Below are 18311 nucleotides of genomic sequence, written 5' to 3' on the forward strand. Positions count from 1 at the left end.
GATAAAATGGTGCCAAGCTTACAAGGTTCAATCTCTGAGACCAAACAAGAGGTTGCGCCAACACAGCGTTTACAAAAAGAAAAAAGCAGAAGCTATTTTTCTCTCGGTCACGAGGGAACTAAAGGAAGACTAAATTTGCAAATGAATTATTTATATCAAAGTCCTCACCAATTATTTCACAATCTATTGTACTTTTTAAATGTTCTCAACGGAACCGTTTTATATTGTAAATATATGAATATATTTTGCTTTATTTTGTACTGTTCATTGTACTTGGCTTTAATTTAGAAACAATATAAATAAAGAACAATACTGTGGAAAAGACTCAGTGCCTTCAGTGTGCCAAAGCATGAGTAGTGATGATTAATGGTTCAACAATCAATAAATGAAAACTCCAAAAATATCAATCCCTCTATGCAAATGTATTTTTAAATTATTGATGAGAAAACACTTAGAGACTTGCTGTGGGTCCAAGAGTTGTTGCTATTTTCATTTCTCAAATTTTTATGGCCACTTTCGTTAATCATGTAAATTGAGTGATAATGTGAAAGCTGCAGGGGTTTTTCCTCCCGTAATTACAACTTCTAGAGTTCATCTCAAATACAACATTAATTACATGGCAGTATGATTATCGTGCACATTTGATCACAGGAACTTGAAGGTGACTGAAGACGACAGAAGATGATACATTTTGCAATGTTAGGTATTTTATTTTTAAAGGGTACAAAAAACAAACAACAACAACAACAAAAATGCAAACTGAATTTAAAAAATACGGTATAGAATATATTTTTATTTTGTTTTGAGCTTCTTTATTGGTCTGTGACTAGCATCATCATCTGAAGACTTCTCCGCTGCACTGCCAGCCTTCACGTCCACATCCTTGAGGAGTGGCAGCTGCTGCCGTCGGGCTACAGTCATCGCCCACAAACACAACTCAAGTCTGTGAGGTGTCCAGTCTTGTTGTGGATCCACTACAGCAAGAAATAAGGCTTTATTACTGAAACTGTAGATCAGAAGATGGGAATGACATGGGAGCTTTCTTTACTGTTAAATGTTCACAGTCTAATGCAGGGGTGTCAAACTCAAATACACAGTGGGCCAAAATGTAAAAGTTGCACACATGCAAAATCAAATTTCAAATAAAAAAACAAAACAAATTGAAATAAATAACACACAAATAAAAGTCGTACAATGCCTCTTTTTTATTTGCACGCTTCTGATTTAAATTTCAACAGTAATCTTTTTCAATAGGCTAATAATACATTTAAAAATAAAATAGCGATAATAAACCAATTAACTAATGACAACGTGCAACCATTCAAGCCCATGCCCAAGTCCAAGTAGTAAGAAAAAGTGCATTACAAAACATTGCTTATAGTCTGTTAAAGTAAATACCAGCAGAGCATTCCGGGGATTTGTAGTGTTAGTGGTACATATGCAGTTTAATACTGGCAGGCAATATTGCCAAATATAATGACACCGCGGGCCAGAGTTTGACACCTATGGTCTAATGTAACAATAATAATGGATACAAACACAGAACAGCCCATCGCTGCAATCTCACCTTTATTCAGTTTTTCCGTCTTCTCCGTCATTTTGCCCAGGTAGAGGTCGTAGTGCTTGGCTGTGTACTGAATGGGCTTCAGGCCTGGCACGCTCTCCATGGCTTCATCAGACATGAACGCAGTCTGTTCTGGGGCTCCTGCCGCCAACACAGCTGGAACAGAATTGAGAGTCAGTCTTGGGCTTAGATGATCGTAGCCATGACTTGAATAAGTAGCACTGAGGCAGAGAGCAGTGTGTCCCAGCTGTTCCGTCTGCACATTTGGCAAAGAGACAATCAGCGACAGGCTCGCTACACCGGCGTGTCGAGCTTCGATCTATTTGCCTCTGCGGTGACGTTGCGCTCACCCGAAGCAGTGGCAGGGCCGACGCCTTTCAGGGCGCTGAGCTCTGCGATGGCTGCCTGCACGTCAGGCAGGAGGCTGAAGGCCTTTCTGGAACATTTCTCCACTGTGTCCTCGCTATTGGAAGCCACCAACTGCTGCAGTCTCGGTCTGAACTTCCCTCTCTGCAGGGGAAATAAATCAAGAATGTGACGTCGATCGAGCACACGGCTGATGGGAGTGAACTCTATGCCACATGTTTTATGGTGAGGCTGCACTGTGTTTGTGCAATTTATCACCATGCCATGACACTATCACCAGGCGAAATACATATGTGGCAGAGAAGTGCTTGCATTGTGATTGATATCGCTGTTGCAACACACACGGCACTGTTTCCCAATGTGCTTTTCACATTCTGTATGCTACAGGTGTGTGCAGTGACTTTTCTCTTTGACCTGCTGGTTCTTACAGTCAGCTTCCACTCCATCAGTTTCACCAGCTCTGAGTGTGTGACGTGCTTCTGGGCTCGATTTGAAATGTGTGTGGGAAGCTTCTCTTGGTACCTGCACACATGACATGCACAAGCAGATGAGCGCCGTCACCTAGAAGTCCGACAAAACAGTGAAATAACAACAACACAGTCAAAGCACTTTTTGCGTGGAGGTCATGGGACTTGCGCCAACATCAGGTGCTTTCTTGCAGTGCAATGACTCATACGCAGATGTGGCTCTGCATTGAACTAATGAAACCACTAAACGGCAGTGTCAACAAAGTAAAGAGAGACACTCACACACGACTAAGGTGTGTTACATATTTGAAAAGCAGGAACGTGAACAGTAAGTTGAAGCAGTTCTATGATGTTTTTTTCCCCCATCACAATTCATGAAATCTATATGAAACTACGTATGAAGCTGCTCCAAGTGCCTGCAGCGCCCTTGAAGCAAAGACATTTACCACTTGTCAAGGTCCAGCAGCTTTCCTGGTTTCTTGCCTTTGACCTTTGCCTCCACAACATCCCAGTATTTATCAAAAACATTCCTCCATGCCGCAGGATCCTCGCAGGCAAACAGAGCGCTCATGATAGCGCACTGCTCACACCGTCACCTTGAAAGCTCTAAGGAAAAACAAAGCTTTTAAATTAACACCTATGTTTCCACACTTCCGGTTTCTACTTCACAATATGAAATGATTAACTCACCGTCGCAAGGACTCCACTTGAGCTCATTCGCGCCAATAGAAGCGCAATACCCTGTCTGCGGTCGAGTGACGAAGCCTCCGTCATAATGTGCGCAGGTCTCGCGAGATGACACAACCTACTACTTCCGGCACAGCAAGTATTGGGCAACAGTTTCCGAAGGTTTGTCCACTTGGAACGTTGTTATTTAGCTTTCCTATAAGGCGCTTCATTCCGGTGATACTATTCTCTGTTGCGTCGTTGTTCGACACACTAGGGGAATGTTTAATTTTGCACGTTTCGCCTTGCAAAGAGCTCCGGAGCTAGCTTAGCCAGCTAGCATCGCTGTCACATTCCAGTCCTGTTTATGGCACAGGCACAACTTACTACGAGTTTAGGAAGTACAAGTGTTAAAGATAAACTCAGCAAAACTATTTCTCCAAGCGCGTTAGTGTTCGGATAAAACGAGAGGCTCGTTAAATGAAACCATTGTGGAACTGACAGTCGATGTAAACAACCTTCCAAAGAGGAACACTTTCCTCAGCTGGGGGTTAGGTTCGTCTTTTTTGTCTTTCACCTCGTCGTATCTGCTGGTTTGCACGGCCGTTAATATGACGGTAGTAGGTAACACGGAAGTAAACAATGGGTAATTGACTCAGATTCGCGTAGCCGATGTAAACAAAAATAACTTCAGAGCAACATATGTCGTCAATAAAACGCTGGTCCAACAAAAGTGAGTTACTCATTTACTTTATTTTAGCCATTTATTTAGCAAATATTTGAATATGAGCCATCAGTAAGGGCTTCAATGGTGCTTTATTGTGACTCAAAGCATCTGTTCCCAATGCAAATTTCCCAATTTACATCTTTAAAAAAAAAGTTATAATAATAATTATCCAATTAATGAAAATCATTTACTCCATATTGGATTTTGCTTGTTGATGAAATGTATTCATTTTTTATTTTATTTTTTTGTAATTTACTTTAACACGTGAAATATTTGATGTTGTGCGTGTTGTGGCGGCGTCATTAGTTCAAGTAAAGTAGAAACAAACAAAACTTGTCTGTAGTTTCTCAGTGCTGGTAGTATGATGTCCTGTGTTTACCAGTCTCTCTTTCAACAGTTGGCTCTGATGGGAGAACCTGAAGAGAACTCAGTGCTGCAGACAGTGACAAGGGGATCAGTTCTTCTAAAAGTAGGTTCTGCTCAGTCTGTGATAATACCGTGATGCTGGCTCTTGCCGTCTTCTCCTGCTCTTGTGAGGAATGTGGCACATACTTGTTGAGAGTGCCATCCAGTGGCCATTTGACGAACTGTCTTAAAATAGCTTGACATCTTGCTCACGCCAGATTCATAGTAGAGCTGTAAAGGCAGCACAATTGACCCATCCATCCTGGGTTTCTTGTCCGCATCAGGAACATGGAGAAGATGTCACGGGTGACCACAGCCCTCAGCAGCAGCGCCGTCAGCGGCCGAACTATGTTCTGCCACCTGGACGCTCCCGCCAACGCCATCAGCGTGTGCCGCGATGCCACGCAGGTGGTGGTCGCTGGCCGCAACATCTTTAAGATCTACGCCCTGGAGGAGGAGCAGTTCGTGGAGAAGCTGAACTTGCGCGTCGGCCGCAAGCCGTCCCTCAACTTCAGCTGCGCCGATGTGATGTGGCACCAGGTGGAGGAGAACCTGCTGGCCACAGCTGCCACCAACGGAGCCGTGGTCACCTGGAACCTGGGGAAGCCTTCTCGAAACAAGCAGGACCAGCTGTTCACCGAGCACAAGCGCACAGTCAACAAGGTGTGCTTCCACCCCACCGAGGGTTACATGCTGCTCAGTGGCTCGCAGGACGGATTCATGAAGTGCTTCGACCTGCGCAAGAAGGAATCAGTCAGCACTTTCTCAGGTAGAGTTTGACTTCAATAAGCTACGTTTTATTTTTCCATATTTCACACATGCAATTTTACAACTGTGTTTGTTTACCATGTGGTTGTCTAAATTACTCAGCGAATTGTCCTCTGCATCCAAAGACATACTTTAGTTCATGTGTTTTGAAAGTCAGGTTTGTAGCGTCTGAGTAGCGTCCAGGAACTTAAGTCAGGGTTGTTTTCGCAGCGCTGAAAATGAATGAAACGAAAGAAAAATCCCTCTGAAGTCTGTTCCTCTGGTTGCTCCTCTCACACCTCACCCAGGCCAGTCAGAGAGCGTCAGAGACGTTCAGTTCAGCATGAAGGATTATTTCACCTTCGCCGCATCCTTTGAGAACGGAAACGTCCAGCTGTGGGACATCAGGCGTCCGGACCGCTACGAGCGCATGTTCACCGCCCACAACGGCCCCGTATTCTGCTGCGACTGGCACCCCGAAGACAGGTAGGGAAAATAATCTCTCTGCTGCAAACCTTTGAAATTGAGCCCATCTTTCCATTTTTGTCTTATTTCATAAGAGTTTTCTCTCTGTTTCAGCAGATGGCTGGCAACTGGAGGCAGGGACAAGATGGTCAAAGTGTGGGACATGACCACCAACAGAGCCAAGGAGATCTACTGCGTCCAGACCATCGCCTCAGTGGCTCGGGTCAAGTGGCGGCCAGAGAGGAAGTTCCATTTAGCCACCTGCTCCATGATGGTGGACCACAACATCTACGTGTGGGACGTCCGCAGGCCTTTCATCCCTTTCGCCACCTTCGAGGAGCACAAGGACGTGACCACCGGCATCGTTTGGCGGCACCAGCACGACCCTTGCTTCCTGCTCTCCGGCTCCAAGGACAGCACGCTCTACCAGCACATGTTCAAGGACGCCACCCGCCCCGTGGACAAGGCCAACCCGGAGGGCCTGTGCTTTGGCCTCTTTGGCGACTTGGCCTTTGCGGCCAAAGAGAGTCTCATCAGCAGCGACGCCAACAGGAAGCCGTACTCCGGCGGCGACCGCCGCTACCCCATCTTCTTCTTCAAGAAGCCTGACCCGACGGAGCAGTTTGCTCACGTGTCCAGCGCGCTCAGCGTGTTTGAGACCAATCTGGACAGCAACTGCATGGACTGGTTCGTCAAGACCGCACAACTCTACCTCCTCAGCGGGAAGCCCTTTGGTGAACTGTGTGATCACAATGCCAAGGTGGCCCAGGAACTGAAAAGACCTCAGGTGAGATTCAGACCCAACCTGCATCCAAACCGCTGGATTTCACTCCGGATTCAATTTATGATTAATTCTAATTAAACACAATTCATGCACAGCATATACTGGTGTAAATATAAACCATTTAGACTAGAGTAATATTACCAAAATTCTTACATTATTGGTTCCACGACATAGTGCAGAGTGCAGTTTTATTTTTTCGATTATTTTTGTTCTATTTTTTATTTTCTTCAATTGAATTAAATGCGAAAAAAGACGTCTGGAAATGACAACTCGTCCTTTATTCCAAAACCAGTTCAAACTACAACCATAAAAAGTATAAAAGTGAAAGGCTATAATGTAGAAAAATCTATCCTTGGATCATGTGCGTCACAATAAATGTCCCTGTGAAACAAAACAGCGCATCCAATGTTTAGCCTCAGCCAAATTAAAGCCCTGATTCATGATATATATATATATATATATATATATATATATATATATATATATATATATATATATATATATATATATATATATATATATATATATATATATACATACATACATACATACATACATACATACATATATACATACATACATATAAAACATTAAGTCAATTTAATCCGCAGTTCTTTGCTGAGGTCTATCAATAATGTGTCCCTAATAAAATCAATAAACTAATAAAATTCTTCCATTTCCCCTCCTCCAACACAAAGGTTTCCACAACGTGGACCATGCTGCGAATAATGTTCTCTGACCCGGCCAACGTCCCCATGCCTGCTGCAAACCACAAGCTCAACATGCTGGGCACGCTGCCTCTCATGAACAGGTGAGCGAGCTACGCTGAAAACCGTCGTTTGCACACTGACGCTCGGCTCCGCCTTTCCCCGTCACTTTTTTTTTTTTTTTTTTTCCCCAGCTTCAACATGAAGGAGATGCCGTCGGGTTTGGGCTCGGAGGGCCGGCTGGAGCGCAGCAAAGGGGAAAGCAGGCAGGACAACGTCCACCTGGAGGTGGGGAACCAGCACGTCAGCAACAACAATGAAGGTGAGCGCGCCTGCAGGTCCACCTGGCACACGCAGCACTCGTGCCAACGGAGACGTTGACCGAATGTGATTGCAGAAAACGAGGAGACGGAGGGCAGCGAAGGCCAGGCGGAGTACATGTTTGGCGACGCCGAGTTGGACGACGACGACCTTTATACCATGGAGCACGAAAACCAAACCGGTAAAAACTACATCAACCTTCTGGAGGCCACTGGAGAATGGCACTCTCCAGCACTCATGTACTCATGTACTCATGGAATTCAAAAATGGTGGACTCATATGAGTACTCAAAAGTTCTCCTAAGTACTAAAAGCGCAATTTTATTCAATAAAATATCAGGCTTTGCTCTTCGTGGAATCAAGCGTGGATGTACGAGTACTATGGGAGATGCAGAGATCCAATAGTATCTTCCTTTATTTCCTTCATAAAAAAACCAAAGCAGTCTTACCATGACAGCGACCAATGCGGCGCGGGTTGCTTCATAAAAACCCCCCCCCCCAAATACTCCAAAATTTGAAATCCATACTCCAACAAAAGGCCTGATATAGTAGGCAGGTGCTGCAGTCACCTGGCTTTGCTTTGCAAAGTGCAAATAAATAAACAAATGTTTAGTGTATAATTAACAATAACAATGACAAAAAAATCAGAATAAAGAAAATAAATGTTTTGGCTCCAACAAGTACTCATGAGTACACCGTGATTCATTGTCATGACTTCTAGAAGTGTCTAAAGACGAGAGACCATACAATGTCATTTCCTGGATTAGCAAACACATTGAGGAAGACTTGATCGAAACCCATTTGTGTGTGGTCCCAGATGCCTGTTGGTGAGATCATTAGGAAAGATTTGTTTGGACACTTGAGTGTTGTTGGCTGTTCTCCAATTTCCTTTGATTGAACTGTCTGGGCCTCGCACCTCTTTAATATTACTTTTTGAAATTGCGTATTTCTATCTTTTTACTTCTATTCTTGCTGTACCTCCGATGCTCTCCGCTCTTTTCCTCATACCTCCTCTGACCTCCTGACCTTTCTGCCTGGGCAGAGGAGCAGGAGTACCTGCTGCCGCGCGAGGCCTTCCAGCTGCGCCACGAGATCGTGGACAACCCGTCGGCGCCCGACCACCTGCAGCAGGACAAGGCCGACTCGCCGCACGTCAGCGGCAACGAGGCCGAGGTCACCTGCCTCACGCCCATCGAGTCCTTCTCGCTCATCTCCATCTCGCAGCCGCTCTTCAGCCCGCACCTGCCCGCCAGCTTCTTCTGCCCCATCGTCAAGGAGATGCTCGGCTACTACGCCGAGCAGGGCGACGTGCAGATGGCCGTGTCTGTGCTCATCGTGCTGGGGGACCGCATCCGCAGAGAGATCGACGACCTCACGCAGGTCAGATGGTGGAGATGCACCAACTCGCTGGCTGTCCTGTCTTGATGTTCAATGTCTTGTCAAAAGTGTTAAGCATGTTACAACAACACATGCTTAAAGCCCTCGCTTCACAGTTCACTTGACCGGTTCATTATCTCCAGTCTGTTACTGAATTTTCCCTGGAATTAGAAAAATGCATCCCTTTAGCTGTGCTTGTCTGCAGCGACTCGTTCGAGACTTTGATTTGGCAGAAAGATGTCAAATGCCCGTCTCAACAAAACGCCAAATATTTGAAGTTAAATATCAAAAACCAGCTCAGTGGTTGAGTGGTAGAGTGTCCGCCCTGACACTGGGAGGTTGTGGGTTAAATCCCCAGCTAGCTCATACAAAAAACTACAAAGATGGTTCCCACTGCCTCCCTGCTTGGCACTCAGTATTTGAGGTTGGATGTGGGGGGTTTGATCACCCAGTGATTCCCAGACGCGGCACTACTGCTGCCCACCGCTCCCACAAAGGCATTGGGTCAAATGCAGAGGACAAATTTCACTTTGGGATTTTACCTTTAACTTGACTTTTAAATACATTTTCAGAGACAGACTATCAGGTTCAAAAAAAAAAATAGCAAACTCTGTGGATGTAATTAACCTCTCTAAGATTCACAGTGTTGTTGCAAACAAGAGACCCTCATCAAATTGTGTGTCCATTGTGTTCAGGAGCACTGGTACATGTCCTACATCGACCTGCTGCAGAGATTTGAGTTGTGGAACGTGTCCAACGAGGTCATCAAGTTGAGCACGTGCGGCGCCATCACCTGTCTGAACCAGACGTCCACAACGCTGCACATCAACTGCAGCAACTGCAAGCGGCCAATGAGCAACAAGGGCTGGATCTGCGACAGGTGCGAACGGCTCGGGAGCTGATTCACGGCGAGAAAATGCAAAACATTTCAATGTTGCTCGATGGTGACGGTTCGTCTCTCTCCTCCAGGTGCAACCAGTGTGCCAGCGTGTGTGCAGTGTGCCACCATGTGGTGAAAGGACTGTTTGTGTGGTGCCAGGGCTGCAGCCACGGCGGACACCTGGAGCACATCATGAACTGGCTCAAGAGCAACGCACACTGCCCTGCCGGTTGTGGTCACCTGTGTGAGTACACCTGAAAACAAGGCAACCGATCACATGGTTGGTGCGAAGAAGAGGAGGAGGAACAAGAAGAGGAAGAGGAGGAAGAAGGGGGCTGCTTAAATGTACTTTTTCTACCACAACATGATATTTTCAAAACTATTTATTACAATCGTTTTACTGGGTGAATGTGACACATCTAAAACTGACGCAGTGCCCCCTGCTGGCTCGGTATGGAATTATAAAACTCTGGCTGCCGTCTTAGGGGAACGCAGCCACCCTTTGCGTTGCTCTCTTTTCTTCTGGTTCATCAGTGAAGCTCACAGAACACATTACCAGAGGACAGCAAGAGGAGGAATGGACCAAAGTGATACATACGGTCCTATATTCTGCAGATGGGGGCGCTGTGTCAGCTTTAGGAACGGCATCCTCACTGAAACAAGTCAATGAATCGTTGAAATAAAGATTTTGAAGCCATCATTTTAAGTAGAAGAACTCGAGAGAGAGATTTGGCTTGAGAGCTCTTCCAGTCAGACCTTCAGGAGGAAACATTGTTGCGTAGGTTTGTGTAGAGTTGCTATGGTGTGTTTGTTAAAAAGGAGAATCCATTTATAATTTTTTGTAAGTGAACACTTTACGTTGTTTTTAAACTCATCTGTAAAAGAAAAACACAACAGCTGTACAGAAGCACCTGCACAGTGCCAATACCTCAAACAGATTGTTGTTTTTTTTGTACATAATGCATAACAAGGTATGACTGTAGATAATGAATTAATTTAAATTGGAGAGAGAGATCTCTAATCACGCAATACACAATGGATTTATACCTAAAGAGTCTTCTGGTCTGTTTGTTTCTTCAGGTCGATGCTGATTTCAATATTCAATATTACCCAACTTGTACAACTTTTACCCTCCGAGCTTTCAGGTGTATTTTACTTCCCCTGAGCTTCACACATTCAGTCCTGACTTGCGTCCAGCATATGCAGCCAGTTACTCATGTTTGTGAAAGTGTTCCAGCAGAGCGGTTGGGATTAAAGTCTTGCTGGAGGGCACAGAAATACAAACCGACACTACTCAGCAGCAGCAGTTTTCCTCTCTGGGGCTGAGAAATCCCAAACATCTTTACTCTCCAGCCCACCAGCTGCACTCGATGTGCACTGCTTAGACATATATTTGCTTTTTTTCATGACGAACACCTGGGACGACAGCTGAGAAAAATACAAGCCAGTGATGTATTTCAAACACCGAAGCTCGACGAGCACCAATGACCCTAAACAAAGTGTAACATCCAATCAAATGTAAGTTACTACAAACTTAAAACAAGGTTTTCCTTATGCATTCATTTTTATTTTGAATCAATCTTTGCACCAATATTGGCACCAAGTTATAAATAAACTCAGCATGTTAGACAAAACACCAAGTAACAGACAAAAATCACACAGAGGAAACAAGGCCTCTCCCTGATCACAGGGCTGCACAGCAACAAATCCTACTGATCATCAGTGACATGTTTTTATATCTACCCATAGTCTGGAATTAGTTAAGTTAAAATGTGATCATTTTGAAATTTAATTTAATTTATCAGCATCCCCATACGTGTGTGTGTGTGTGTGTGTGGGCTTGAAATAATCCTCCCTGTGAACATCCTGCATTGTAACAGAGCATTAACTAACATTTAATGTCAACAGGAAGTTCAAACACTCAGAGCATTCCCTTTGTTTCAAAGGTCCCCTATTAAAGCCTTTCTCACACCCTTCTTTTCCACCCCAAGACTCCAGTTGAACAGCCTTACCTGCAAGAACACCTGCATTTTTAGCCCCCTGTTTGCAGCCTGCTTTCATCGGCACTGGATTTACGCTTCCTGTTCAGGCTGCTGCTTTATTCTGACCTTCCACAGATTTGGAAGGGGACATTAATGAGTCAATCTCAGGGGTGGAACCCACACCTGGCCCCTTTGTGACATCACAAAGGGGTTTTTTTTCCCCCCCAGATCTGTGTGTTTTAGTGCACACTTTCTGGAAAGATGAGCATGCAAAAGTAGCCAAAGACTTCTCTCATCCCTGGAGTTCACCTACAGATACCCAAAATCTGTCTCATATTACTGAAAAACATGAAAAAAATGACGAGGCCAATATCTCGAGAGGGTGTCGAAGGACAATTTTGCAAAGCACGGGGCCTTGAAGATCAGCGCTGCACAACTTCACTGTAATTTACCTCACAAATCATCCCATGTTGGAAGACAGACAGAGTGCAGTCTGCAACAACGGCTTCACAGTATCACACCAAGTCTCTCCTTTCGGAACCGAACCGAACTCCAGCACAAGCGCTGGGTGGGGGTGATGGTGGTGCCCTTCTTGCCTGCTTGTCGTCCTCCCGGGGTGGGCGGGGCCGCCTGCCCTCGCCCGGTGAGCTCTGGTCCGTCGGCCAATCCTGTAGGAGCAGTAGCATCAGTAGCACTGGGCTGGCCGTGCCGCTCTGGTCCGGCTGGACAGGCTTCGTCTTCGGCCTTCTTCCGTTATCGGTGAGGTTTTTGTTCGGGGTGGTTGCATCACCCTCCGTCGAAAAGTCAGCAGGAGCCTGTTTGAGGACGAGAGAGGGATGTTCTTCTTTGGCTGTACAGGCTGGGACCTAAGAATTTTTTTTCCCAAGCACCAACCAGTAAAGGTCAAGGTCAAGGTCGCTCCCAGCTGTCGGAGACTTTTTCTGGAGCACTCAGTCGCCTCAGACTCTGCAGAACCGTCTGCAGTTTTTCCGCTGCAGCAAAACAGACAGAAGTTTGAATCAGACGCCACTGATGTTGCGAAAGCAGTCGAGCGTCCTTTAAACCAGTGGTTCTCAACTGTTAGAGTCTCAGGACTCACATTTTCTTCCTTATCATGAAGTCGTGACCCAAATTTAATCCATCAAAATCAAAACGCCTGCCCACTTTCTATCATGTCCACGAAATAAATTATTGAAATTATTGAATTGAATTGTGTGTCCTGCAAAATAAATGCCCCAAATTTTCTCTCTAAATATATACACATATTAAAAACAAAAACAAAAAAAAGGTGGAACTGCAGACACAGCTGCAACCCAATCAAAACAGCTCTGCGACCCAATTTTGATATGGGACCCGACCCACTATTTGAGAAACCCTGCTTTAAAACATCTTACCCTGCTGCTCTTGGAGACAGTCCAGCTTCTTCACCAGCTCTGGGATGCTCTCATCTGCCGTCACCTCTTTGGATGTGGGCATAACAAAAAGGGTTTTGGGTTTGTGATTGGATTACACTTTAAAAAAAAAAGAAAACAAGAAGCACGGCAGTACAGCGAACACGACCTCCACCCACCTTCGCTTCCAGCGCCGCCGTTCTTCTCCTCCTCAGCAGTCAGACAGGAGAGCAGCTTGGAGCGGCAGGCCCTGGACTCGGCCAGCGAGGCGTTCATGTCCTGGGCCAGCCGGTGGTTCTCCACCAGCTCGCCATGGACCCTCCTCCAGGCCATCTTGTCCTCCATGAGACATCCCTCCATCACCGTGCGCAGCTCCTTCTCCTGGGACACCTGGCTCTGCAGGCTGGCCACCTCCTCGCAGCGCTGCGCGGACGAGCAAGTGCTTCAGGTTAGTCAGTCAACAGGACCAGGGAGGAACTTTAACAGCCATCTGCTGCTGGTGGAATGTCGAATAGAAAATCTATGTTTTTTTTATGGTTGGATAGAATTGCTAAAAGTGACTTGTATTTTTCATTCCCTAACAATAAACCTTTACTATCAGGCCGGGTCCACCTGTGAGAGTGTAAGTGCAGTAGCCCAGAATGTGGATCTGCTCTGAGTTTTCATAACTTTACCATGACACCACAGCCACTACTAGAGACATATTAGATTTTCAAGGTTAAGTGTGTAATATTTGGTTCAATTTATGATTTTTATATTGGTAAAAGCTGAACATACTGCCCATATATACAATAATAAAGGTGTATAATCGCAGTATAATAACAGTAATTTGGTTTTTCAATCTTGCACCGTCATTTTTCTAAGGAAGCCTGGTGTGGACAATCCTGACAGCGCGCTTTGTATTCAGGGTGACAGCTTGTGTCTTCAAATAAACCAACAAAGAAGAAGGTGGACGAGGTATCCAGGTTTGGGTGCACAGGCAACTGTAGCTGACTGGCAAGCTCTGGAGAGGGAGGGAGAGTGAAATACACTGCAATCTGAAATGTAACCAATTGATGGTGCTGTTTCTTCTTAAAAATCTCCAAATATTACACACTTGACCTTGAAGGAAAAACAATCTCATTGCTGATGAGAAAAATATTGGCAGATTGATGCTGAACTCTCCTGCCTTCTGCAGTCTACCAGTCTGCAGAGTGCAATTTACTACTACTAGCTTTTCTGCACCGGGCTTTTAAGAACAAGAAAACAACAAGAGATATTGGCATTGCCAATATTCCATCACCTTGTGCAGCTGAATGGCCATCTCTTGCATCTCGGCCTCCAGCTGGTCTGCGTACGCCTGCTCCAAGGCGTCACTGGGCGGCCGAGCGCTGCTGTGCCACCGCGCGATGGCTGATGTCATCTTACGCTTGGGTCCAAACAACCTTAGAGAGGAGAGGAGAGAGGGCGTCAGGATTTTAATGTTGTGGCGCAGCAAAGTCTGGAGAAGGGGGTCTCAATTCCCGTACGTGATCCCGATTTCCTTGAGGTCGTTTTCAGTGAGGGTGAGGAATATTCGCAGGTCGATGTCTTGCTCCTCCAGCAAAGAGAGATACTTGGAGAAGCCGATTTGTTCCAGGAATTCTGCCAGATCCTGCTGGGATGGGAACACGGAGGTCATCACAGGTCAAAGATCTGGATCACTCCGGAGGCACAGAAAGAAGAAACATGGACAAAACCTTTGGTCCAGTGTAGGACGGTGGGAGTCCAGCAGGTGACAGCGGCCCGCAGTTCACCAGGCCGCCACTATGAGCCGCGTTGCTGATCCCATGGCGACTCTTGCTCTTCGAGTGGTGGCCTTTCACGGCTCTGCGAGAGCTGCTCTTCTTGCACTGGTCGGAGTCCTGGTGGAAACAAAGGTTCGGACGGCGTCACTGCAACATCTACCACAGGAGCCAGCAACCTTTTTGAAGCTGACAGCTACTTCGTGGGTCATATTAAGAGAAACCAGTGACAGCTGTGACCCCCACAACCGTGAGTCCAGGGAGAAGCGGGTCTTGAAGATGGATGGATGGACTTAACAAGGTTGGATTTTAGACGCGGCTCAAGGAGTTGTGCTGTTTATTCAAACAGGCCTGCGGTCGACTTGTGTGGTCTCTGGGGTCGACCCCACGTTGGTGACCCCTGATCTCCCTTCTCTCCCCACCTCGTTGCTCTCCACGGAGCCCTCCCAGTTGAGGCCGCTGGCGTGCGGCAGCCCCTCGCTGCTGCTGCTGCTCCTCATGGTGGGCATGTCGTGGTCGAAGAACGGGCTGTCGTCTGTGAATGAGGCAGAGCAGGGTGAGTCATCGGCCCCTCGCTGCTGCTGCTGCTGCTGCTGCTGCTGCTCCTGCTGCACTGTGTCTTTCACCCCACCGCTGCTGCTGCTCACCTCTGCTGCTGTTGCTCTGGCCGTCCAGCTCGTTGATGGGCGAGGTCACGTCTCGGTAGCAGATCCCGTCGCTCTGCTCGCCGATGTCACGGAGCGACGCGCAGCCGGGCGGCACGACGTTGGCTTCTGTGTGTGGAGGGAAAAAAATCTGTTTAATTGCTCTTATTTACTGCAGACTGACAACAACTATTTTCCTCTGTAATATTTTGAACAATAAAATGTTCCTTAATGCAACAATCTGCTGATCACATTAGAACTAAAAGTGCAACTAATACCTGGTTTTAAAAACAAGATTTAGATCAAATTTGTTTTACAACACAGAACGACTTTGACCAGGGAGATGAAAATACGAGTGAATGTCATGTGACAATACCACACAGCTTGCTGGTGCCTCCTACTCGGAACTTGGCGATGGCCTGCGGCCCGTCGTGGATGCTAACACCTTTAGCTTTGTTTCGGCTGGGCCTGATCCTGGGCGGGGCGCTGTCAGAGTCCTCGGAGGAGCTCAGGTCCTCAAAGTGTCCTGACAAGTCGACTCACAATTAGAGACCTTGAAACTTCTGGGCTTTTCATTAGGTTAAACAGTTCAATGGTCACCTGGTTTGGCCCTCGGAGTGCGAGAGTCAATCAGGCTGACAATCTTGGTGTAGCCGTACATCATGGCCAACGCTCGGGCTGTCTCTCCTTTAGCATTGCGCTCATCAACTTTAACTTTCTGTCATAGATCAGAATTGTCCGTCTTTAGTGCATATTTCAGAATCAAAAAGCGACAAAAAGGTAAAATCAGTCAAAGGTACTGAAAATGTTAATGTAGTCATTTATATAAAATTTCTACTTATGCTGTGTCTCAATTCAGGGTCTGCACCCTTCAAACGGAGTGTCCTCCGTCTGAAGGAAGCGTTCTTCGAGTACCCAGCCTAGCAGGACGGACCAAACCCCGCCTCCCCGAAACCACTCGGGACGGTCTAGCCTTCGGCGTATTTCCTCTTTTTGTCACCGCCGTTCCCTCCTGCTGGCCAACCCCGGAAGTGACGTTTTTATAGAATCAAGCTAACCATTGGTTCGCCATCTAACGATGCCGTTGGATGATCAAATAAATAAAAACCCGATGTTAAAACTGCATATTTTATGCGAAATTTCAATACTTAAATTTATATGAAGTGTCTTTACCAGTACATGCCGCTAATTTCAGCTGACTTCCCAAGATCTCCCGATGCTTTGCAGCAGCACGCAAAGCATCATGGGATACATAAGTATGCGAAGGATAGTAGCGGTGTATCCTTGGAATCAGCTAAAACTAGTGCGCATTCCGAGTACGCATTTTGAGCGTCCTAAGGACCCTTGGGAATTGGGACAAGCCTTTGCACAGTGCTATGAAGCAACTTCCTTTCAAAATGCGTACTTCAAGGATGCAGACCCTGAATTGAGACGCAGCAATGATGTAGGATGTGAATACGACAGCTAAGCATGATGGGAAATATTCAGACACGTCAGTAGATATTCTGCTACGTCAGTGACATGAACAGAGAACCAAGAAGGTTGCAGAGGAACAACACATGGGATTAGAGATGCACACATTATCACTGTGTCTTTACTGATGTTCACTGGAGAAATGTGCAAGTTTAAGACTTTGAAAGGAGTCTGAATGAAGTGCGGGCAGCAGTTCAGTGGACTTGTGTCGCTACACTCACATGGTCCAGCAGATACTGAACAATGATCTCGTGTCCGGAGGTGGAAGCTTCCATCAGGGGAGTGAAACCAGAGCCCGGCTCCCTGTTGGTCAAATAAAAAGTAATATTTTGAAAAATGACTCGAGTGTCACATTACTTTTGAGATCAATAAAGACACTCACTTGACGTTGGCATCTGCGTGGTTATCCAGCAGGAACTTGACCATCTGCTGGTGGCCCGTGCCCGTGCAGTGAAACAGGGCCGTCCAGCCTCTGCCGTCCTTCCGCTCCAACTCAGCGCCTTGCTTCGGGAGGGAAAGAAAACAGGATCGGAAACCAAGCGGCAGAACCATTTCTCAAAGACTGCAAAACTGAATCCGGTGCTGTACCTGAAGCAGGAAGTACGCAATGCTCTCATTGCCACAGCTGGCGGCCAGCATCAAGGAGGTCAACCCTTTGGCTGTGGCCGCGTTGACGTTCACACCAGCCTCCAGCAGGAGGTTTACAATGTTGTCGTGGCCGATGTACGAGGCGTACATCAGCGGGGTCCAACCTCCGATGTTCTTGCCGTCCAGATTCACCTCACGCCTGAGACAGAACACAAGTGGACACAAGGAGGTCGGAGGGGTCGCTCTCCTTGCACCTATGTAAGGTGCGCTACACATCAAAGAGAGAAGAAGAAGAGACACCTACTTTTTGATGCACTCGGCCACCACATCGTACTGGCCGATGGAGCAGGCGGTGTGCAGGTCCAGCGGGACGTCCAGCTCCTCGGGCCGCACCAGGGAGTCGCCGAGCCACACGGACAGGCTGGCACCCAGCTGCTCCGACTCACTGGCTTCGTCGCTCAGCTCGGACATTTCCGCACTCTTCACAGACAAGGTGTAAATGTGACGTTGCAGTTGAATGAACGCTGCGTCCGGTAGATTTAAGTGTCGTACACGCTCAGGGACAGAAGGATAAACTGTGCCGGCTGACCTGAGTGAGAGCCGGACTTGGCTTTTCAGGCTAGCGGAACGCTAGCTAATCGAAAAAAGGAAAGCCGAACGTAAACTTTCCCCGCTATGAATTGCTGTTAAAGTTTAGACATGACTTGAACAGGGTTTTCGACCATTGAAACGACACCGAAAGCGGCGAAACATTTCACAACGTTACCGACGATTAATACTTACATCAACTTAGAGTCGGCAGGTTTTTCTTTTTTTTTTAAGAGGATGAAAGTTTTTTTGTTTTGAGTGCGACACTCAACTGTGCTCGTGTGGAAACATACCCCGCCCTTTTCCCGTGGAAAAGCCATGTCTCCGAATTTTACATGTAGAATTTGTACGTGTTGAAGAAAATATTAAACTGAGGCTGAGAACATCTTGAAAATAAATGAATTAAG

General features: G+C 46.4%; 3 protein-coding genes across 7 annotated transcripts; 1 reads left to right on the forward strand and 2 right to left on the reverse strand.

Annotated features, from left to right (window-relative positions):
* Nucleotides 1-689: 689 nt before the first annotated feature.
* Nucleotides 690-3599, reverse strand: LOC142893673 (uncharacterized). 2 transcript variants are annotated; one of them, XM_076034484.1, is made up of 6 exons: nucleotides 3582-3599; nucleotides 2844-3003; nucleotides 2359-2452; nucleotides 1915-2074; nucleotides 1568-1720; nucleotides 690-974 (listed from the first exon to the last, which is right to left on the reverse strand). In XM_076034484.1, exons 2-6 carry the CDS (start codon nucleotides 2966-2968, stop codon nucleotides 793-795), a joined length of 714 nt encoding a protein of 237 aa, XP_075890599.1. In that variant the 5' UTR covers nucleotides 2969-3003; nucleotides 3582-3599; the 3' UTR covers nucleotides 690-792. The 2 variants fall into 2 exon arrangements, with proteins under 2 accessions (XP_075890599.1, XP_075890598.1); XM_076034483.1 differs by lacking the exon at nucleotides 3582-3599 and adding an exon at nucleotides 3088-3204.
* Nucleotides 3116-10527, forward strand: wdr24 (WD repeat domain 24). Of its 4 annotated transcripts, none has more exons than XM_076034477.1 (11): nucleotides 3116-3246; nucleotides 4188-4259; nucleotides 4480-4964; nucleotides 5251-5428; nucleotides 5522-6194; nucleotides 6890-7002; nucleotides 7093-7220; nucleotides 7296-7400; nucleotides 8261-8598; nucleotides 9291-9475; nucleotides 9565-10527. In XM_076034477.1, the coding sequence occupies exons 3-11, from the start codon at nucleotides 4484-4486 to the stop codon at nucleotides 9731-9733; spliced, it is 2370 nt and encodes a 789-aa protein (XP_075890592.1). In that variant the 5' UTR covers nucleotides 3116-3246; nucleotides 4188-4259; nucleotides 4480-4483; the 3' UTR covers nucleotides 9734-10527. The 4 variants fall into 4 exon arrangements, with proteins under 4 accessions (XP_075890592.1, XP_075890595.1, XP_075890594.1 ...); XM_076034480.1 differs by having other exon boundaries at nucleotides 5525-6194; XM_076034479.1 differs by lacking the exon at nucleotides 3116-3246 and adding an exon at nucleotides 3274-3618.
* Nucleotides 10528-11032: 505 nt separating this feature from the next.
* On the reverse strand, nucleotides 11033-18148 carry anks3 (ankyrin repeat and sterile alpha motif domain containing 3). The gene is made up of 16 exons (XM_076034482.1): nucleotides 18100-18148; nucleotides 17621-17794; nucleotides 17317-17515; nucleotides 17111-17232; nucleotides 16950-17031; nucleotides 15856-15973; nucleotides 15632-15781; nucleotides 15259-15384; nucleotides 15034-15146; nucleotides 14567-14731; nucleotides 14357-14481; nucleotides 14131-14272; nucleotides 13028-13271; nucleotides 12852-12917; nucleotides 12352-12449; nucleotides 11033-12272 (listed from the first exon to the last, which is right to left on the reverse strand). The coding sequence occupies exons 2-15, from the start codon at nucleotides 17785-17787 to the stop codon at nucleotides 12367-12369; spliced, it is 1902 nt and encodes a 633-aa protein (XP_075890597.1). The 5' UTR covers nucleotides 17788-17794; nucleotides 18100-18148; the 3' UTR covers nucleotides 11033-12272; nucleotides 12352-12366.
* Between the last annotated feature and the right edge of the window lie 163 nt (nucleotides 18149-18311).

Source organism: Nelusetta ayraudi, unplaced genomic scaffold (genome assembly GCF_046127955.1).
Source record: "Nelusetta ayraudi isolate G7.1 ecotype Tasmania unplaced genomic scaffold, CSIRO-AGI_Nayr_v1 ptg000042l, whole genome shotgun sequence".
In the NCBI taxonomy this organism is placed as follows: domain Eukaryota; kingdom Metazoa; phylum Chordata; class Actinopteri; order Tetraodontiformes; family Monacanthidae; genus Nelusetta; species Nelusetta ayraudi.

Excerpts from the sequence above, each read along its gene's own strand:
- wdr24 (XM_076034477.1), top strand. The coding sequence starts at position 4,484 with ATGGAGAAGATGTCACGGGTGACCACAGCCCTCAGCAGCAGCGCCGTC. Across the intron at positions 6,195-6,889 it reads AGGAACTGAAAAGACCTCAG|GTTTCCACAACGTGGACCAT; the intron begins GTGAGATTCAGA and ends TCCAACACAAAG. Across the intron at positions 8,599-9,290 it reads AGATCGACGACCTCACGCAG|GAGCACTGGTACATGTCCTA; the intron begins GTCAGATGGTGG and ends CATTGTGTTCAG.
- LOC142893673 (XM_076034484.1), bottom strand. The coding sequence starts at position 2,968 with ATGAGCGCTCTGTTTGCCTGCGAGGATCCTGCGGCATGGAGGAATGTT. Across the intron at positions 2,453-2,843 it reads CTGCTGGACCTTGACAAGTG|GTACCAAGAGAAGCTTCCCA; the intron begins GTAAATGTCTTT and ends TCATGTGTGCAG. Across the intron at positions 2,075-2,358 it reads TGATGGAGTGGAAGCTGACT|AGAGGGAAGTTCAGACCGAG; the intron begins GTAAGAACCAGC and ends TTTCCCCTGCAG.
- anks3 (XM_076034482.1), bottom strand. The coding sequence starts at position 17,787 with ATGTCCGAGCTGAGCGACGAAGCCAGTGAGTCGGAGCAGCTGGGTGCC. Across the intron at positions 17,233-17,316 it reads TTGCGTACTTCCTGCTTCAG|CAAGGCGCTGAGTTGGAGCG; the intron begins GTACAGCACCGG and ends TCCCTCCCGAAG. Across the intron at positions 12,918-13,027 it reads CGGCGGCGCTGGAAGCGAAG|AGGTGACGGCAGATGAGAGC; the intron begins GTGGGTGGAGGT and ends CCACATCCAAAG.